Source organism: Zosterops lateralis (assembly GCF_965231275.1).
Source record: "Zosterops lateralis genome assembly, chromosome: 3".
Taxonomy (NCBI): Eukaryota; Metazoa; Chordata; class Aves; order Passeriformes; family Zosteropidae; genus Zosterops; species Zosterops lateralis.
In genome coordinates, this window is record NC_139764.1 from 45,811,457 (window position 1) to 45,831,283 (window position 19,827).

Below are 19,827 nucleotides of genomic sequence, written 5' to 3' on the forward strand. Positions count from 1 at the left end.
CAGCACTATGTAGCAGGCATTTGAAAATCCTAGTCAATATTTTTTCATGCACTAAATTGAAGTTCTTAAGCAAGTCAAATCTCACCTAGGATCATTGCTTGCTATGTTCAAGCTCCTTGCACCTTCCTAAAGGAAGCCTAGTAGGTAAACTAAGTTTCACAGTAGCTGGATCACCTGTATGTAATATAAATGCAACACGTAAGGCATGGTTTCATACTGCTTAAACAAGTAATAAAAGAAAGAGCAGACTCTCATATCCACTAGAAACTAAATGAAGCAAGGGCAAGACTGGCTTTTATCCTGGCCACTATGATCTCTTAATTCACCTTATATTTTCTGATTTTCTGACTTGTCCCCTGCCAGACACACCTAGATCTTGTGAAGTCCTAAAAGGCAACTGTCCCTATACCTGAAAGAGATGTGAGTGTAGGGGCAGGAAAAAATTTTCAACTGCTTGGAGCATGACTTTGGTAATGTAAGGGAATATTTAATGGTAGCTGATGTCTCTTGGGAAGATAAATTTTATGTCATGCTCAGGATGGCAGCTGGGGAAGGCTTCTTGCTGCCACAGGACAGCAGGAACTGGGACCAGGTTCCAGCATTGAGCTGAATGAGAATGAGCATGAAAATTCAAGCTTTAGTAACATAGATGTGTGGAATCTTTTGGTCTGCTTAAACAAGTATTTCTTCACACCCTCTGCATTACCATATCTCAGTCATTAACGTGACACCAGAGTACTTTAAAACCCTCCTGTTACTCTGTGTGCCTTAATCTCCAAACCAAACCCACACACATTGAGCCACTCATTAAAATTAATCTCTGCAGGGTGTGTATGGCAGACCTGAGGATCCCCTTCAGCCATATCTTCTCTGGCAGTGGTGTGAGAGGAGGCTGGAGAGCTCACAGTGCTTGGGGAGCAGTGTCCAGCTCCCAGAGCCCGCAGTTCAGTGCTGAGGCTCTCACACCTCAGCCCACCAGCCTCAGCCCACCCCTGTGTGGAGCCTGAGTCCTTGGAGATTGAGGTTCAGCCCCCTCTAGTTGGCCTGCCATGTTGGGTCTTACATCCAGGAGTGCCATGTGCCCTGGACTGCAGCAGCCTGATCTCTCCTGAGTCTCCCAGCAGGGAAGTGACAGGGCACAGAGCCCATGCAAACACATGTATGTAGCTTGACCAGCCACTCTGGGCTCCTGGAAGAGCTGGCTGTGAGCACAGAGCCTGTCCCCCATCACTGTGCAAGGTGCTATAGGGGCACATGGCACAGTGTATTCTTTGCCCTCCACAGCTTTGCTGCAAAGTGGTGATGGTGCAGTATCACTGCTGGGATGCACAGCAGTGCATCCTTTCTGTTTTGCCAGCACTCCTGCGAATTAAACCCTTTCCTGGGTTCCTGTGGGTGAAGCCTAATGCTGCCCAAAGGCTTGGACTCCAGCAGGCACAGCCTGAGGCAGTAACAGGGTGTTGTCTTCACTCGACTGGCACTTGTACAACAACTACTGCTGAGAGCAGAATGAAATATCAGTCAATAAAGCATGGTGAAAACCCATCCACCCCAAGAGAGCTGTGTCTCCCCTGAGCAGGCTCCTCTAGGCACCCTTCTTTCCCTGCAGGCAGCCCATATTTGCCATAGGTCACAGATCATAGGTGGATACAAACTGCTCACCCAGCTTTTTTGTGAGAAATTGGAAGGGGAGCTCCTGACTCGGCTGGGGGGCAGCACCCTGCCTTGGCTGTGCTCCAGGAGGCTGAGTCCTGGACCCAGGTGTGGGCAATCAGTGCTGCCCTTCCCCTCCCAGCTGATCAAGGGTAGAGGCAAGCAGTGCTGGGGGAGCTGCTCACCTTTCCAGAGAGGCTGCAGGAAATGGTAACTATCTTGAAAATAATCACAGTCCTGTAACAGGATTTTGTGTTTTCAACAGGAACGTGTTAACATGGAGGTCTCTAGGAGCACAAGGACAATATGTCTTGAGTTGTAAGTTTTGACTCTCTTCTGTGTGTTGCTATTTGCACCTCTGGAGCTTAGGAGGAGAGTGAGAAATGAGGAGGATCTCAGGTCTATGCTTGTACTTTCACCTCTCAGTGATTTTGGTTGAGCACTGGAAAATACTGAATGAGCCAGGCAGGCAGGCTCTGATTAGCTTCAGTAGGTTGTTGACAATTTATAGCAAGCTAAGAATAAGTTAGAGTAACTCAGAATGAGTTATTATCACTCTTTAGAATGAAATATCCTTCTTGAATACCTAAATCTGTTTCTTTTCTCCATTAAGTGTCTGTTGAAAGTCTCTCTTTTTTGGTGTAGAATATTAAATACCATGTTAGCTTTTAGAAAGTAGCTTACAGTGATGCCAAAATGTTCTGGTTTCTTGCTGACTTTTGATAACATGCTTTTCTATAGAAGCTAAAAGACTGACTAGAGTAAACATACCTTAAAATATTACCTTTTTATTATTATTATTGGAATACATTTAAATTTTGAAAATATCTATGGCTATACATTATGTGGGGGATTTTTAAAGAACTGACTCATCAGGATATGCCATATGAAAACTTCTAGAAAATAATGCACCTACATGATTAAAACCATTATAAGCTTCTAGTATCTAATTTAAAAAATGAAGACTGGTGTTTAATTTGACTCTTATAAGCCTACCTGTGTTGATGACTTGGTTTTGCAACACAATTTGCAGAGTAATCATTGCTGGTGAGTTATCATTAGTTGTGATAGAAGTGTGTAGGATCTGCCAGGCAAGTTCACAGAGGAGAAAGGAAAGGGAGTGTTTCAGAATATTATACTAATTCTACAGTTCCTTCACACATTCCATCAATTGTATCTTTATATTACTTCTGCATTATGTTAATTTCTGGCAGATTTTAGTGGGAAAAGAGTTTCTAAGTGAGGTTGGAAGACACGAGTACTCTAGTTCTAATCGAGGCTTAGATCCTTGTCAGTTCTAGTCAGTTAAAATACCCATCAAGGTATTATTCTACTACAATGTTTCTCTCAAACTGTGGGTTAATTCTTACTGTGAATCTCCAGTTAGACTGAAGTTATATGTGCTTTCAAAAGCCTTTTTCAAATACATAATAATGATATAAGAGGTAAAATGCTGCAACTAAGTAGAAACTAAGTAGGATAATAGAAAGCAAAAGCAGGAATGGAGTAAAAAAGCAAAATCATATAACATGCGCTTGCAGGTTTTGCTATGCTAGTTCTTGTTAGTATATGTATAGTTGTTAAGTGGTAAAAGTGGAAAAAGTTGATGTTTGACTTGGTTATATAAGGAAAAATAATTAAATAAATAAAGAAAAAGAAACCAATTATCTCACTGAGTATACAAAGTCATCTGATCCACATAAAACACTCAAGTTATTGTAGAACAGAGGTTTCTCATGCCTGAACCACAGGCCCTTCAAGACAGGGCTTACATAGGAGCAGTAAGCCACCAAGAAGCACAAGGAAGAAATCATGATAGTTCAAAATAGTTAATTTTCATGTGTTATGAACAGTAATATTGTTCCCAAACCAAATAAGCAGCACTTATTTGCTGTTTACATAACGAGAGCCTAGATTTGTGAAGGTATTTAGAAATCTTTGGGAAAATATATAGTGTGTGTCTTGGAGGATGGGGGGGAAGGGAGACTATATCTGTGTAGTTTTTAAAATGTAAATGATACTTATTCATCTTCTTTAATGTCTATTAAGGCAGAGGAAAGAAGTGAAATCTATGGTAGGAAACACATCAAAAGTGAGAGTTAGATAAACCAGTATAATGTGTTTACCTGGAATGATGTATTGGTTTAAGCAATCCCTGATGAAAGGGAAACTGCAAGTGAGGAAATTCATAGCCATGAGGAATACATAAAGTGTTTCACAGAAACTGAACCTAATAGACTGGGCAGTTTAGAAATGGTAAACTATAAACAGAAAATCTGTCTAATTACTACTTGTTTGGTGTTGAACCAAGGTATTGGGCTGCTGAATTGATCCAGCTTGGCAATTTGGCATTCTCAAGTCCTTTGGTTTCTAGTCCAGTTATTTTAATTCTAAATTTTAAAAATGGAAGTAAGTATCTATGTAGAAGTTCAGGAAATATATTTACGAAATATTGAAACTTATACATCTAAAGCAAAAACTAAGGAGAAACAGCAACTGATTAAAACTTTTGCACAAGCTTCCAAAGTAGTAAGCAGGTGTCAGCATCTAAACCAATAATTAAATATGTAAGGTGAAATAGAGGAATAATTTACTGTATCTTTTTCCTTAGTTGCATTTGAATACTTCTATTTTTCTTGTTTGTTTTATCTTGTTTTGTGCCAGATGTTCTTATCAGGGAAAACAATGGTGATGTGTTTTAATATTGATGAGTTGATTCTCCTGGGAATAATAGTATATCTACCTTCTCAGAATATCAATTGTGGGAGGCTTTTTATAGCACAATTACCACAATGCATTGAATTTTAAGTGCAACTTTTTAAAACTGTGGAAAGAACTTTTTGTTTATTATCTTTATTTTATCTACTTTAAAAGGAGAATGATTCTTCTTTTAAAATTATGTGTTGTTTTGGTGGCCTTTAAAAAGCAAGTATATAAATCACCAGAGGTATTGTGTGATCTGTCAAAGCAGCATATGCTTAAGCACCTTATAAACTATTAAGTAATCATAATTATTTCTTTTTCCAAGTTTGTTAGTTTATTTAAGTACTTGCAGGGCAGTTGCAGAATAATTAAAATACCTTGCTTTAACTTATTTTTTCCTTCTTTTTCCCTTCAGGAGCTTGAAGTGCTGAATTATAAATGATTTGCTGACAAGCTGAGCTGGAAATGCAGGCAATAAAAACCATTGAAAAAGAGGTGACTTTTATAAAAGAAACACTTTTCACAGAATCCTTCCTGAAGCAGCAAGAGTGCAGCAGAAACCCTGTGAGCAGGCAGCTCCAGGAGCAGCAGCCATTGGAAGGAGCTGTCTGCAGCCCTCAGTGCTGCACTGAGCATGTCCCAGCGGAGCCCAGCGCAAGCAGCACATTATGCAAAAAGGCAGCTCTAGCAGATGGGAGAGAGGCACAGCAAGCGTTTGCCTCGCTTGCATCACCACCGCTTGAAAACAAACCTGGATCGCTAGAGGGGATCTCGCCAGCGGGCCAAAGGGATGGAATCCGGGAGGATGGCTTGATTGCCAAAGGTGCTGCGCCGCGGAAAATCATGGGGAATCAAGATGGGAAGCTAAAGAAAAATGCAGGTGATGTGCAAGAAGGAGGAGAAGATGCCTCTGGGCCCAAGGATACGGACGGCACAAAGAAGGTATCGGGAGGCAGAAGGGGACTGGGGAAGCATGCAAAGGGAAGCGAATCGGGCAAGAAGAAGGGTAAGTCAGACTCCAGGCCCTCTGTGTTTTCAAATCTGAGGATCAGAAAAAATCTGTCCAAGGCTAAAGATGGGAATAGCAGTTCACGGGAGGATGTTTTGGAGAGCCAGGCCTTGCAGCCTGGGGAGCTGGACAGTACTCATTCAATTGTAACCAAAACTCCCGATATAAGCATCTCTGCCGATGAGGGGGGTCTCTCCGACACAGATGTTGAACATTTTGAAATCAGAAATGAAACTGTTCCAGCTGCTGCAGAGACACAGGATGGACAAAGGACCAGCTCTGGCTCTGATACAGATATATACAGTTTCCATTCAGCTGCAGAACAAGAGGATTTGCTTTCTGATATCCAGCAAGCTATTAGACTGCAGCAGCAGCAGCAGGGGGCAATTAACATTGGAACTGAGGACCTTGTCACCAAAACAATGGGCCGACACATGGCTAATTCTCAAGCAACCCCCTTAGATTTTGAACGGTTTTTTTCAGTAACTACCACTGACAAAGAGAGGAGCCCAGACACTGAGGGGGCTTTTCCAGCATCGGAAATTGTGGAAAACATTCCCATCTCCCGTGAGACTGAACGCGAACTGAAAGAAGTGGTAAATGGCACAGGCTCTCCTGGTGACAGCGTATTGGAAACACAGGAACACCAGCTATTGATTAAGGAACAGGTCGTGGCCGGAGTGGATGCTGGAGCCGGTGAACTACAAGATGGTTTGAATGGAGCTGCAGTAGAAAATGGGTTTCAGACACACAGCTCCACACAACCTTTTGCAACTCCAGTGGCAGATGCTGAGGCTAAAATTACTGAAGTGCAGGCTGTTGATTTTCAGGGTTCAGTGACAGAGGGTGATGTTTCAGATGCAGGCCGTGACCGTGCTGCTGAGACTCAGGAAGGGAAACGCACTCTGTCTGCCAGTCAAGAGGAGCTGCGTAATGGTTTATCCACGGAAACGAAAAATGGCAGTGTGTCCTCTGAAGGAACAGCAGACAGTCCGATGCTTGGTTCCCGATGTTTTAAGCCCTATCTAATTAATCCCTGTTACATCAAAACCACTACTAGGCAACTGAGTTCTCCCAACCATTCACCTTCTCCCTCCCCATCCCAGAGCCCGCTTGTCACAAGGAGGCAGGAGTCCTTCCACAAAAAGGAGAAAGTCTCAATCAGGAAGAAGAGGTCTGCTAGTTTGGGAGGTTTGTTCAGTCGTTCTGCAGACTGGACAGAAGAGGTGTCTAATCACAAAAGCGAGATAACAGGGAAGGTGAGCTCTGCAGACTATTTGGAGCACAAGGGGTTTAGAGAGAAATTTCAAACTGAAAGAGTGCCTTTGACTCATTCAAGAAAGTCCTCAGGGGTCCAGGCTTCTACAGAGACATTTCCTAATGTCTTTTCAGGTGAGTGATAAGTATTAAGGGTTGTTTTGGGGTTTTTTTCTCACAACAACTTTGAAAATATTTTTTTAATACTTTAATTTATCACATGCAAAACTTTGTATGCATTATCATCTTTATGTGTGATGACAGCTTTAAAATCCAAGGCCTGATCTTACAAACACAGTCACATTTCATCAGTCTGGCAGTACTGCCAGTAAAGGAAGTGCATAACTCTTTGAAGTTTTTCTTTCTACTTGTCTCCTTTGTCTACATCCTGTAGGAAAAGGCTGAATGCCTTAAATTATTCTTGTTGAAAAATGCTTAAAGCTGCACTGTTGTAGGCAGACCAGAGCTCTGCATAAATAGATCCTTCAAATGTGAAGCTTTCTGTAACCAGGATCCTGTTTGGAGTTTTCTTGTGCTAGGTGCTGTTCTAGTGTAATGTAAACTTACCAGAGCTGCACCTGATGTTAGACTGAGGCGATGATGAGGATTTGCCTAGTACAAAAAGGAAAAAGCCATGCAAGCACAGATGGACAGCACTTCAGAAAGGAACCAATTTCCTCTTCAGAAGGGGGAAGGAGGAGAAGAAAGAAATGTTAATGCATTGAAAAGCAGTAAAAACAGGGGAGGAGAAAGGAAACTGGGGGTTGTACAATTTGGTAGCTGTGACAGGCTGCTGCTTAGGCTACATAAGGTGACACATTCAGTAAAGTATCCTTTACCTTGCCTTGCATCCTGTGACAAAGACATGGGAGTAGAAACTTCACAAATGAAGTAGTGTGAGCAGATGGTTATATTTTCGTTCACTCTGAGGTATTTTTTGCCTTTCTCTTTCCCCAACCTGAAGTTTCTTTCTAAAGGTAATATATTCATAAATAGGAACACTTCTGCCACATAGGAGGTGTGTGTACAGAGAAAACTCAGCAACATATTCCATGTATTTTTCACTTAAGGAACCTGTAGAACTAAGAGAGCATACCTTAAGAACACTTGCTATTAGATAAAATCAATTTTGTTTTGAATGAAGGCAGTTCTAGATGCATGAGCACAACAACCATATATGTACACTATCTATTTTCAAAAAATGGAGTGAAGTTTTTTGTGGTTTTATAAAAAGAAAACAAAAACAAAAAAACTATGATTTAGAAAGCAAATAACTGAAATTATTTTCTAGATTTAAATCACAATGCTTTCATTCTTCAGTAGCCTTGAACAAAAATCTTCAATTTCAGTCTAGAAAATCAGAATTCAAAATTTTTAACACAGAAAAAGCCAGTCCCCTCTGAAACTAGCTGTGTGTGAAGTGAGCTGAATTTTTTGTTTGTTAGTTTTAAATCCCTTTCATCTGTTTCTTACACTTAATTTCAGACATGCTACCTAAACTTTTCCAGTTTGAGGTGTTCAATACTTTCAGATTTATAGCATATAAAAAGCACAGTGGTTTGGGTTGTTTGGTTTTTTTAGCTATCAACATTTGACATCTTACAAACAACTCAGAAAAATTTTAATTGCCACAACAGTAATTAGATTTTATGGTGGTGCTATGATGGAAATAAATTTTATTTGACAAACTTCAAGAACATGGTAATTCTTTTTAGATACCTATTTTCTGGGAAATAGGCTTTTCCACACTTCCTTACAAGGTTTTGATTTACTTACTAATAATTTTTGTTTTGGTTTGGGTTTTTTCCCACCAATGCTTTAGACTGTTATTGTGAAGGGACCAGTGTCCAATGCAACAGTAGTTCTATCTCTTATGGAAATTACAGTGACCCTCATTTGCATGTACATACCAGCTGTCTTTACGGGCAGAGGACAATTATATCTTTCAGTTCATGCAAAAAAGCTTAGTGAGGGAACTGGAAATGACTCATCTCTGTTTGGCCATTCATAGATTTAAAAAATGTATTTACAAGCTAAAATTTATCAAGAATTTAAAAATAACAACTAGTGTACATAAAAAAGGGAAATTAAACTTCACATTACTGTCTCCATAAACTGCTATTCCTGTAAGTGCAGAGAAGTCTCTTTAAATAAACCATTCTGCACAGCAATGATTATAAAAATAATTTCCTTGTAATTTGATGCTACTTGTGAAAAATATTGTATTTTTAAATTTCAAACTTGCATGCATGAGATACATTGATTTTGGCATTAGCATCAGGCTTTTAGAAATAACATTCTTTATCATGGGATAATTCTAGCTTAAAAGACCCCCAAAACAAAGCAAAAACAATTCCAAACAACTTCTTGCCTACAGCATTGAATTCCATTTTGCTTTGCAGTGACTGCAGTGTTGCTCTGCATTTCTAACTGGAATCAAGTAAAATATTCCACAACACTTTATCATTGATTTCAATGACAGCAGGTTCTATGCAGATGATTGGCCTACTTTTGCACCATGTTGTGGTTTGGCTCTGTCCCATTTGGTTTTCACAGTGAGCCATATGAGCTCTTTAAGATTGCTTTAATGTAAAATGTAGATAGAAGCCAAGGACTGGAATGGTAGAGACTTTGCATATTTTAATTTTGCTTTAGATAAGAAGGAAAGTACAGTATTCTGAATTTGATGTATTTCTTAGGAAAGTGGTATGGACAAGTTTATGGGCATTTTGTAATTCAGGCATTGGATCTATTTCATTTTTTATGTGGACAGCTGTATTTGAATTTGTAGTGACAGTAATTACAAGTTCTAGATTACCCAATGCACAGTGGAGCCATGGTTTTTATATCATAGTCCCAGGAGAACAAGAGCTCCACAAGAGTTGGTTCTTTCACTGTGATGTGTGGCAGTGAATGATTTGCACTAATGTGAAGAGACTGTCTTGGTGGAAAATGAAATTGATGTTTCCAAACATTAACATAACTGAAATGAAAGATCCAATAGACAGATTTAGTAAAAAGAATTTCATTCTTGCATTAATTTGAGGTGCAGTGATTGCAGAGGAGCTAATAAGGGTGTCTTTTACATAAATTAAATGAGTCCTATCAGCTGCCCCAGGTGGTAATTAAATTTGACCCAGACAAACCCATGCCCTTCCTAATCTCTGTTGGCTGGTTGTAACACACTTGCTGCATGAAGCTCTTTCAAACAGATAATTTACCTTTAAATTTTTCTTCAGGGATCTATATTTATTTCTGCTCTATCTGTAAAGCGGAGGCAAACAAAAAGTCCTGGCTACCATGAAACAATATCTGAAGCCAGTGCTGTGCTTGTGTACTCATGTCTGCCTTCTGTTTTCTGCCACTTTATTTCACTTTTATACTGTGCTAATGCCATCTTCCTACTTGCAATTGCGGTGCAGTGTCTACAGGCATACACAAAGATAAGTACGTAAAAGCTTGAAAACACTGGATCAAAGTTTTTCTGAGCCACAAAATAGGTCTTCTTAAATGCCTTAAAGGCCTTTTCAAGGCCTTTTTTCTTTCTGATTCATGTGATGCTGCACACAATATGGATTTGTGTCTGTTGACATTCTGAGTAGGCTGTTTATCCTGCAGCTGTTATTTAAGATTACTTATGGTTAGCTGTTTCACTGCTGATGTTTGTTAGCAGTAATACAACTGATTCCTTTATCAGATGGGGTGTAACCTCCTCTAACTAAGGGAGCTGCCCAACAGCAGCCCTACATGTGGTCTGTGATCACACACTGCACTGAGTGCTGCTAGCAAGCATCTGAAGGGAAAGATCCTCCTCTTTTTGCCTAGTACACACAAAACTTTTTGCCTAGTAAACACAAAAGCGGGGAACCACTCCAACACTGCACTTCAACTGCACTAAAGAGTGTTTGAAAGTGGGCTGCAATATGTTATTGAAAGGCTGCTGAGTGCTGATAAGTTACTTTAATGTTACTGTGCCAGCATTGCAATATGGGATTTGGAGCCACATGAGTAATTTCACTGGAATTCAGTGCTGCCACAAGCTTGTTTTGATGGGATCCCATGATTAATACTTTGATCTTTATCTAGAACTTCATTGGGAGTAGCAGTTTTTGGTCATGGGATTGAGTGGCTCTATCTATTGGGCAACCACATTCTGAGGTATGGCTGCCAGCCTGACATGTCCAGAGTAGGAATGTGTGGTCTTGGTTGTGCAATGGTCTTTTTTGGGGTTCAAAGAGGGAAAGGAAAAGGAGCAATTTATAGCTGAGGTCTGTGCATCTCTACTTGGTTCTGAGAATGTACACTAGTGTATCTGTCACACAAGGCATCTGCCTAGAAATGACCATTAAACGATGTTGTGTGTTTCAGTGACTTCATTTCTGTGAAATGAGCAGTGAATTATTACAGTGGGAATAATTATGTGGAGTTTAAGTTTGATTATATTTCTTGGATCTAATTGTGCTTTATTATATTTTTTAATGTGCATGTATTTTTTAATATCTTGGGTCCTGGTTGGTCTATTAAAAAAAAAAAAACAAACAAAACACAACTGTGTGTAGGACACATTTGCAGAAAAAAAACCCCTATTTCTTGAAACAGTCCTTTTTTTTTCCTGTGCTGTTCTATCTAAGGAAAAATAAACTTGGATTTGTAAAGCAACTCTAGGGATATTTTAGGCTGACTGTATACGAACAATTAAGTTTTAATGTGAATCATGGTGATAAAAAAGTACAGAACTACTAATTTCCCAAGATATTTTGTTTGTTTAGTATTTCAGTCAAGCTCAGGATATGGCCAAGTGTATTTCTTACGAACTACTTCTGCCAAAATTTCAGCTTACATAAGGAGTAGCGGTGATGAACCATATATGTGTAGGTGTGGGTGACTGCAGCTCTGGTTATTTTTAGGTACATTTAAAAACATCATTCTGTAGCAGATAGCTGGACTGCAAGTTTCCAGAAACTTACTATTATGCAGGCAGTTGATCTTTTTTGGGAATAGGGTGAGTTGGTACAAAGGGAACAGGGCAGAAGGAGAAAGAAGCTGTGAGAGGAAGGTGATGGACAGATGTTAAGACTTTACATTGTGTCACTTCATTCCTGTCTCTTCATATGATAATAGAAGGCCAGTTGCCTTTCATTAAATGCTTTAGAAATGGCAGCAAAGCGGGTTCAGGAGCTGTATCATGCTATTATTTTCTTTAGGCAGCAGCAGCTTCCTGCATTCCTACACTGCAGTTCATGTAAAGAAAATTAGGGACAATGAGGTGGGCTGTTATGTTGAGTGAAAAAATGACTGTTCCTCATTTTATTTCCATGTTGCTGCTGTCTGGAATTTTTTCTTCACTCTGATGAAAATAGCTAGGCTTTCTGACCAGGAAGTGGATTGTGTTTTCTGATGTTAAATCCTGTTTTAGTCTCAGATATATAGTGACCATGACTTCTTTAATTTGTAGTTGCACAGCAGGAGAACCATTAAGTTAGGAGTTTTGCAACAGTAAGAAGCAGTGGTGTGTGTAAATATCACAAATTGTAAAAGCAAACCCTAATATGTATAAAGCTAAATGTAAATACAGAAATATGGGAGAAGTACATAAATATTGAGAATTCCATTTTTTTTGACATCTTGACACATACAGCTAAGTAGTGGCAGGAAAGCCTAGTCACAAATGAGATTTATCGAGACATATTTATTTGTCGGTATGAATATTTTTTTTTTTTTTTTTTTTTTTTTTTTTTTTTTTTTTTTTTTTTTTTTTTTGGTATTGAGATCTATATAAAAGTTATCAGGAATGCCAGCATTCTGAATCTGGTGTGAATTTGAATCAGGAGAAAACACAGATAACTTTACTGTGGAACTAATTACAGAAGGCATCTTTCATTCTAGAGTTCTTTTGATGCTGAGATCTGTCTCAGATGTCTCTTGAAGATGCAGAAATAGTATGTACCAGGGAAAAAGTCACACCTAACCTTTCCACTTCCTTGAAGTGATAAGGAAAAAAATCACTGTAAAAAAGAAATCTATGCTGTAGTATCACAATAACAACATTAAAATCTCTCAGAAGTCATGGAAGAAAAGGGACTTAAGGGAGTTTTCAGGAGGAAGAAAAAAAAAAAAAAAAACAAAACAAAAACACCCAAAACATTGCCTTCATAAAAGAGGTTATGTATCCAAATGCTATTTTGTCATGCAGAGTCAAGAAATAATTTATCCTGAGAAATTGTTGAGGGAGATATTTGATTACATCAGTGAAAGAATATAAAGGCCTGGTTATAGCAAGGGAGTAATGTTTCTAGGTTTTCTTCAAATTAAGTCTAGAAGAACATATCTGCACAAATACATATATGTGCATGTTTCTCTTTTGCTTTTGTGGAATGTAGTTCTAACTTTCTGCTTTTCCCCTTTCTTCATCTAACTGTTCTTTGTTTACGGATAAAAGAAAAGCTTTTGTGTATATTGATAAACATTAAAAAAGCAGTTATTAAAGTTGGAGATTAGCAGGCCTTGGGAACACAGGTCCTGGAGGAGAAAGAAAGCTAAGGCATGCCTAGGAGGTAATGAGTAGGTTGAAGGAAATGTGTTATGTGTGTCCCACTTTAAAGACCGCCTAATTTGGTTGAGTTCAGTTGTGCTTAATGACTTTTGGCAGCTTGAGTACACACGTGAATTTACTTCTAAGGCAGAGGTAGGCCAGACTGTATCAAATGTGGAATAAAATGTCAAACCATTTAGAATAAAGTTTTACAAATTTGGGTTGTAAGGAACAGTGTGTATCAGGTTGGACTGTCAAAAGATGCTGTTAGTAATAGATGCCCAAAAAGAAATCAGAGGAGCTTCTTACTTTAAAAGAGCTAGACAGAAAGAACTGTGCCTTTCCAGCAGTCTGTGAGAACTTGGCACAGACTGCTGCCTTCACATCACAAATCACCACAGAAACTAAAAGGGTAAAGAGGACAGAATTAAATACTTGCTGAGAGGAAGCTAAGTACCTGGAAAACACAATATGAATTTTGCCAAAGGTGCAATGGTGCCTAAAAGATTTGGTAGACAGACACATATAGGTTCTCCTTCATAATAAATTGGTATAATTATAAATGTATCTCTGTTAGCTGCAATGATACTGCATTAGAACCTGAAGAGAAATCAAGGTGGAAGGACAAATACCGTTTAATGTTGGGGTGGGGAGGCATCTTGTTGATATTTTTAGAAAGACATTTTGTACTCTGTGCCACTGTTATTTCATAATTGAGGAATTGTCTGGTATTTAAAAACAATTCTAAAATCTTCAGGTTCTGAAAGTTAATATATGAAAGCTTCTGAAAGAGGTATTCTTACCTTTTCCTATATATGTCAAATATATATGTCACTAAATGACATATAGCAAAAGGTAGGGATAAAAGAATAGTTTAATTTTGCCTCAGCTTATCCTGTTATACATATGTCATATGTAAGATAGTTCACTGTGGGGGAAAGGTGTAAAATCTTAGTCACCATGAAAGCAAAATTTCAAGGAGCTTATGTTCAAGTTAGGGAGACAGTGCTTCACAGACTTGCTAATCTGGAAGAATGCCAAAAGCACTATCACAGCCTGTCACAAATATTTTAATATATTTTGAAGCTCTGGTGATGGCAAAGCTATAATATCTGCTTTTTATAAAAAGTAAAATGTCGTTATTGCAAATAATCAAGCCAATTTTCATTATGTTTTTGACTGTAGCAGCAGGCAAGTCTTTGGAACAAATCTTGAAGGAAGAAATGATAACATATAATTAACTATTGAGTTTATGACAAAAGAGTGAAGAAAAACAACAAAATGCAGCATAGTTTTAGCAAAGATCAATAAGACTACATTGATAACATTTTATTTACAGCTACTTTCTAGACAACATAAGAGTGGTAGGAAGGCATTCATCTGCATTTCCATACATAATGGTGGCACTGCAAAGCACTTATCCAAAGAAGAAAACTCCTGGTGGTTTTAGATAAGAGACTGTCGTGTTACTTCACTGCCACCAGAGAAACAGTGTCATTTTGGCCTGCTTCCCCCTAGTGTTGTGATTGATGGGCTCAGCCAGACTGTGGAAAGTTTATTACATAATTAATACAACAGTAGACCTATGTCCTGACATTTGTCCTGACCATAGCACTTGTAGGACTTGATATTTTCACTACCAAGTAAAATTCTCATTCTACTCCTGTCTTTCTATATTATGACACAAATTTCAAAATTAGGAACTGAGCTGGCCTTAGGATTTCATTTATCAGGATGAAAGTCTGCATTAATTGGATTTTCACACGCTTTCCGGCATGATTTGTGGAAATATGGTGTATGTTTTAGTAATCTTATAACAGATCACTGGGTTATATGCTGAAATTGGTGGTGTTGTCATGTCTCATAGCACAAATGAAGAGGTTGTTTTAAAATACAGCTGCTGGGTTCAGTCAAGAGGAAACCATAGATCAAGTAGGAGATGCAGATTTTTTGAAAACTGTAACATCCTTTCTGGGGTGAATTTTTACTTCCTTAATTCAGTGATCTCTCCTTTTCACCTTTAATTTTGGAGAGTTCTTTTTTCAAATTTTGTCAGACCTCCGCTTTTTCCATCAGGGCATTTCTGGAAGACTTTCAGGGCCATTTGAATGAGGTGCTACCTTTGCCCTGTGTGCACTGTGGTGGACCTGGAGGTAGTAGCAAGATTCTCTTCCCGTGGCAGCTAATGACCTTGCTTCCAGATGGGAGCATGCACACATGTTCCCTAGCTCTCTTTGGGATGTCTCAAGCACTTGAGGCTGCTAGCATTATGTGTTGATCTTTCTTTTTCTGTTGCTCATTCTTAGCTGAGTGGAAATCTCAGTAAGTTATACGCTTATTAAAGCTGTCTTGCACTACCCAGAATCTGTTTAAATTTTTAGTGATAATTGTAGGGCTAAAATAAAGGAAAAAAATACTTGCTTGAGTTGCACAGAAATTGATGTATTCTGGTCCTATCCTTAGAGCTAGTGAAGAGTTACATGGAAAAATTTTAACACTAAACAAGGGTACTATAAGAGATGGAACATTTTAGATGAAGCAAGATTGAGGTGCCAAGAAATTCAGACAACTTGGCAAAAGTAAAGCATAGAGTTTACTGTGACAATCAAGTACAGGATTGAAAAGTGTACAATTAATAATTCATAGTTTTATTCTAGTTGTTTGAATAGTCTATGAATGTATTCAATTGATACATTATTCACTGTAATTTAATAAATAGATATTTCTGACTTTGAAATTACATTGAACTGTGTGTAGGCAGACATAGAAAACTGTGGGAGTGAGGGAGATAGTGTTGGTATGTCTTTTTCTTAATTCTCAGGCTTAGACAGGCTTTCTGCTTTGACTTCTGAATTTTAGATGATGTGTGGGTTTAGTTTGTACCATCCATGTGAACATAGCCAGGAAATCTGGAGGCAGAACATCAGAGAAGGAAAGAAAATCTTCTTTGGTATTTACAGACATCTTTGACTTTATTAATGTTCTAAATACTGAAATATAAGATATAAGTATGAAAAATAATATATTGTGTATAATATGACAATATACTTTATAAAGACATCAATATATAACATCTGTGGGACTTTTTCCCCCCTTTGAAACATAGGCTTTTATACAACTGGTGAAGGCAGAGATCAGCTATTATACTGATAATAAGAACAAAAGGAAATATATTGGACATTATTATAGCAATGTGTGCCCTAACTCTAGACCTTGACCAATTTTGTTATATTTAAGGTTTATGTTGCCTGGAAATTACAGACTTAAAACATATATTATTTTGTGTTTATTCAAAGCAGAAGGCTTTTTTTTCCTTTTGTTATGAAACTATATTGTGTGGAGGCCTGTTGCTTACTAGGTTTTCCATGTTTTATGTAACCAGGCTGTGAGAAATCTGTCACATGATTTTAGGAAAGTATCTGTCAATAAAAAATTCAATCCCTCAAAAAAAAAAAATTGAAAAAAGAAAACAAAACAGCTAAAACAACCTCACAGGATGAGAAATCTAGAACAGTTTACCGACCTAAATCAGAAGAGGATTAGAAATTCTGCAGTAAAAAAGAACAATAAATAAAGTTTCTAATCCTGGAATATTTGGCATAATCTCCCAGGTCAACCTTCAGGCAAACAACAGACAAAATGAAATTGCTTTTTTATACTGCAAATGCATATTTAATATGCACTTATGCAGTACTTGGGCTTATTATTCGAAGAAAAGTTGGACAGAATACCAGTTTCTGTTTCATGTCCCAGGTTACATGTGCATCTTGGAAAACCTCTTCTTTCTCAGCAGTCACGTGTTGCACATTATATTAAGGCTGAGTGGTACAGGCTAGCTGAAAAACTGGAAATCTGAAAAGATTTTGAAACGACAGGAAAACATTCAAGTACTTTATCAGTGAGGTAATAATTTTATATGTAAAATATTAGTGTGCCTGATATGTTTGGGACATAGTAAAGTACATTGAACAGCAAAAAGGGAAAATGGAGCGTAACTGATCTGCCCTGAAAAATTGTTCATTAAGCTTTTGCTGTATAGTTTGGGCGGATACGATGAGTGTGTGAATATCTACTGAAAATTATTTAAGAAATTACATGTAGTTGCAACTATTATCTCAGCTAAAAATATTAATATTTTTGGAATATTTTTGTCTCTCTGGCATGTTTGTCCTCCTCTGGCCTTCTGAGGCATGTTTGGTGCTGCACTGTTCAGGTGCTTTGCCAGATGACTGAGGCCTGAGTTAGCCACCACCTTGCTGGCAGAGAAGAGGAGATTAGAGACAGAATGGGAATGAAGGAATGATTTGGACTAATATGGAACAGCAAATAGCTGAAGTACAGCATTTTCTAACTTTTGAATGCAACACTTTTTTTTTCCCTCCTATTTGCTCTCTGTTTTTTAGTTTAGGGTTTTTTTTGTTGTTATTTTTTTGTTTGTTTATAAAGCTATGTTCATAATTGAAATCCTTTCTAAATGAGAAACCATAAGAAGCCTACAACTGTCTTTAGACATTTTGCAAGACTAAGAGAAAATATTGTAAATGGAAATTGACCGTTTTGTCTATTTCTTCTTCCTTTTCCTTTATTTCCTGTACTGTCTTCCAAAAACAGTGCAAGGCCTATGGTACATCTGGCTTCAAAGCTCATAAAATCGCTCTGCTGTGTGAGCATTTCTAATCTTACTAAAATGGATGAAAAAGAAGGAGAAAACTGGGGGAAAGGAAGCAGGCAGATTTCAGCTTTTGAAGATGTGAGCAATGTGTGCATAAGTCAAATTAACTCTCAAGGTGACTGAATATAGAGTGTTGAGAGCTGGTATTATAGTGAAGCCATTCTCTCTGCATTAGGAAGAATAAAAATAGGAGGTCTGTCTCCGGTGGGTGTAGGTTAAGGTGTGCTGATGCAACTGCTGTTTAAAGGTGAAAATGTGGTGTAGTGCTCTGGTTTCTTGGAGAGACAATCACTGAAAGTGGCAGAAGTGGGGGAGCTTTTGGAGTATAACTGGTTTTGGTCATTAGTCTCAACTGGTGCTCACTGACAGCTGTTCTCCCGGGCTTTTGCAAATCCGGTGTAAGGAGGATAGAAGACACATCTTTAAAGATAAATGTGAGGTTATAACAGCAAGATCCTCAGGGAAGCATTGTTGCAAGCTCTGCTGTAGTGCAGTGCCTCAGTGTGTGCGTGTGTTTTCAATATGACTGTGACTGCTCTAGTTTTCTTCCAACTCTCACTTCCATTCATGTCTCTTCCCCCCCTCAATAATTAAGCAAATTTAAACCTAACAACATTTTTCATCATATTGCTGCTTCTTAAGGATTTTGTTGCTCACCTTGTGGCTCTTGAAAGGCTTTTCTCCTGAGCATATCAAAGATGTGTAAGGTGAATTAATTGAGTGAGGATCTGCTTGTATTTCTCTGTGGACAATACTGAACACCCTTTTATCCACATTCTTCATAGAGGGAGACAATACGAATGGAAACCATACTGAAATAGGTGAATTTTAATTCAGTAGTGAATAGATTACAGATTCTACAGAGATGGCTTTCATGAACAGTGTTGTTCAGTTCTTGATCATAGGGATTGGGTGATGACCTGTTGTTTCAGTGGAGGAGACAAGATCAGTAGTGCTCCATCTTCATGGGAATTGGGAGAAAGAGGCAGATCATATAGAGGTGGAGAAAAAGGAACTTGGAAGCTAAGCTAGAAGATTCTGGCTGAGTCACAGTAGCAAAATTAAAACAAAATATCCACAGAAGGCCAGAATACCTGATGCTTCCAAATTAATCTCATGTTCTCATTCTTTTAGTTGATTAACTGTGTAATCCTTTGCAACAGAAGAAAAAAATAAGTGTCTTTTTATCCCTTACTGAGGTTTAATACATCATTCTAAGCTCCTAAAAAATATTTCCTGAGTTTATAGTTGCCTTACTTGCTGAAGATTTTTGGCAGGATCCTCAGAATACTGATTGATCTAAAGCTGAATTTCCTGTCTTCATTAAAAATTTAGTATGCTTCCCATCCCTTGCCAAAATAATTAGGGGAAAGGTAAGACTAAGGTTCAGGAACATCATGACCTGGGATTTCTAGGAAGAAATGTTTTAAACATGAATAGTGATAATTTAACCTCTTAGGGGGAAAAAGAGATCCCAGAGACCTTGGTTTTAGTTTTTACTCTTTTCATGGCAGGTAAAGGCAGTCAAGAGAAATTCTTTGCCATTCCATTTAAACCTGATTTAAATCAGCCGATCATCTAATAATTATTAAATTATTAATCATTTAATTATTCCAGATTATTTGCAAATGTCTTCACCTGAAGGTAGGTTATTTATATGAGGTGACTAAGGTGTCTGAGGCCAAAAGCTGTTGCTGCTGCCTTTTATTTATAAACTAAAAATTTAAAATTGTAGCTCAAAATCTTGTATTTCTCTGAAATTTAGACTGAAATCAGTCTAAATCAACCTGTTGATTCTTCTAGGTTAAAAAGTACTTGCTAATATAATTAAATAATTTTTACTATCATATTTACTCCAAGACTGCTTCATGCTCAGATGGACAAAATTATATAATTCCTCTTACCATAATCTGCATTAATTCAATTATAATATTACTTTTTTATACGTATTCTTATTTTATGTTGTTTGAGTGCTAAAGTATTTTTAGAAAATGGTTAAAA

The 19,827-nt window shown here is 38.0% G+C and overlaps 1 protein-coding gene across 1 annotated transcript in view; it reads left to right on the forward strand.

Annotated features, from left to right (window-relative positions):
* The first annotated feature begins 5,184 nt into the window (after window positions 1–5,184).
* Window positions 5,185–19,827, forward strand: part of FMN2 (formin 2) — a 153,436-nt gene continuing 138,793 nt past the window's right edge. Inside the window, exon 1 of the mRNA XM_083856399.1 lies at window positions 5,185–6,757. Coding sequence (XP_083712525.1) covers window positions 5,200–6,757 — 1,558 coding nt within the window. The 5' untranslated portion in view covers window positions 5,185–5,199. The remainder of the gene's footprint in view (window positions 6,758–19,827) is intronic.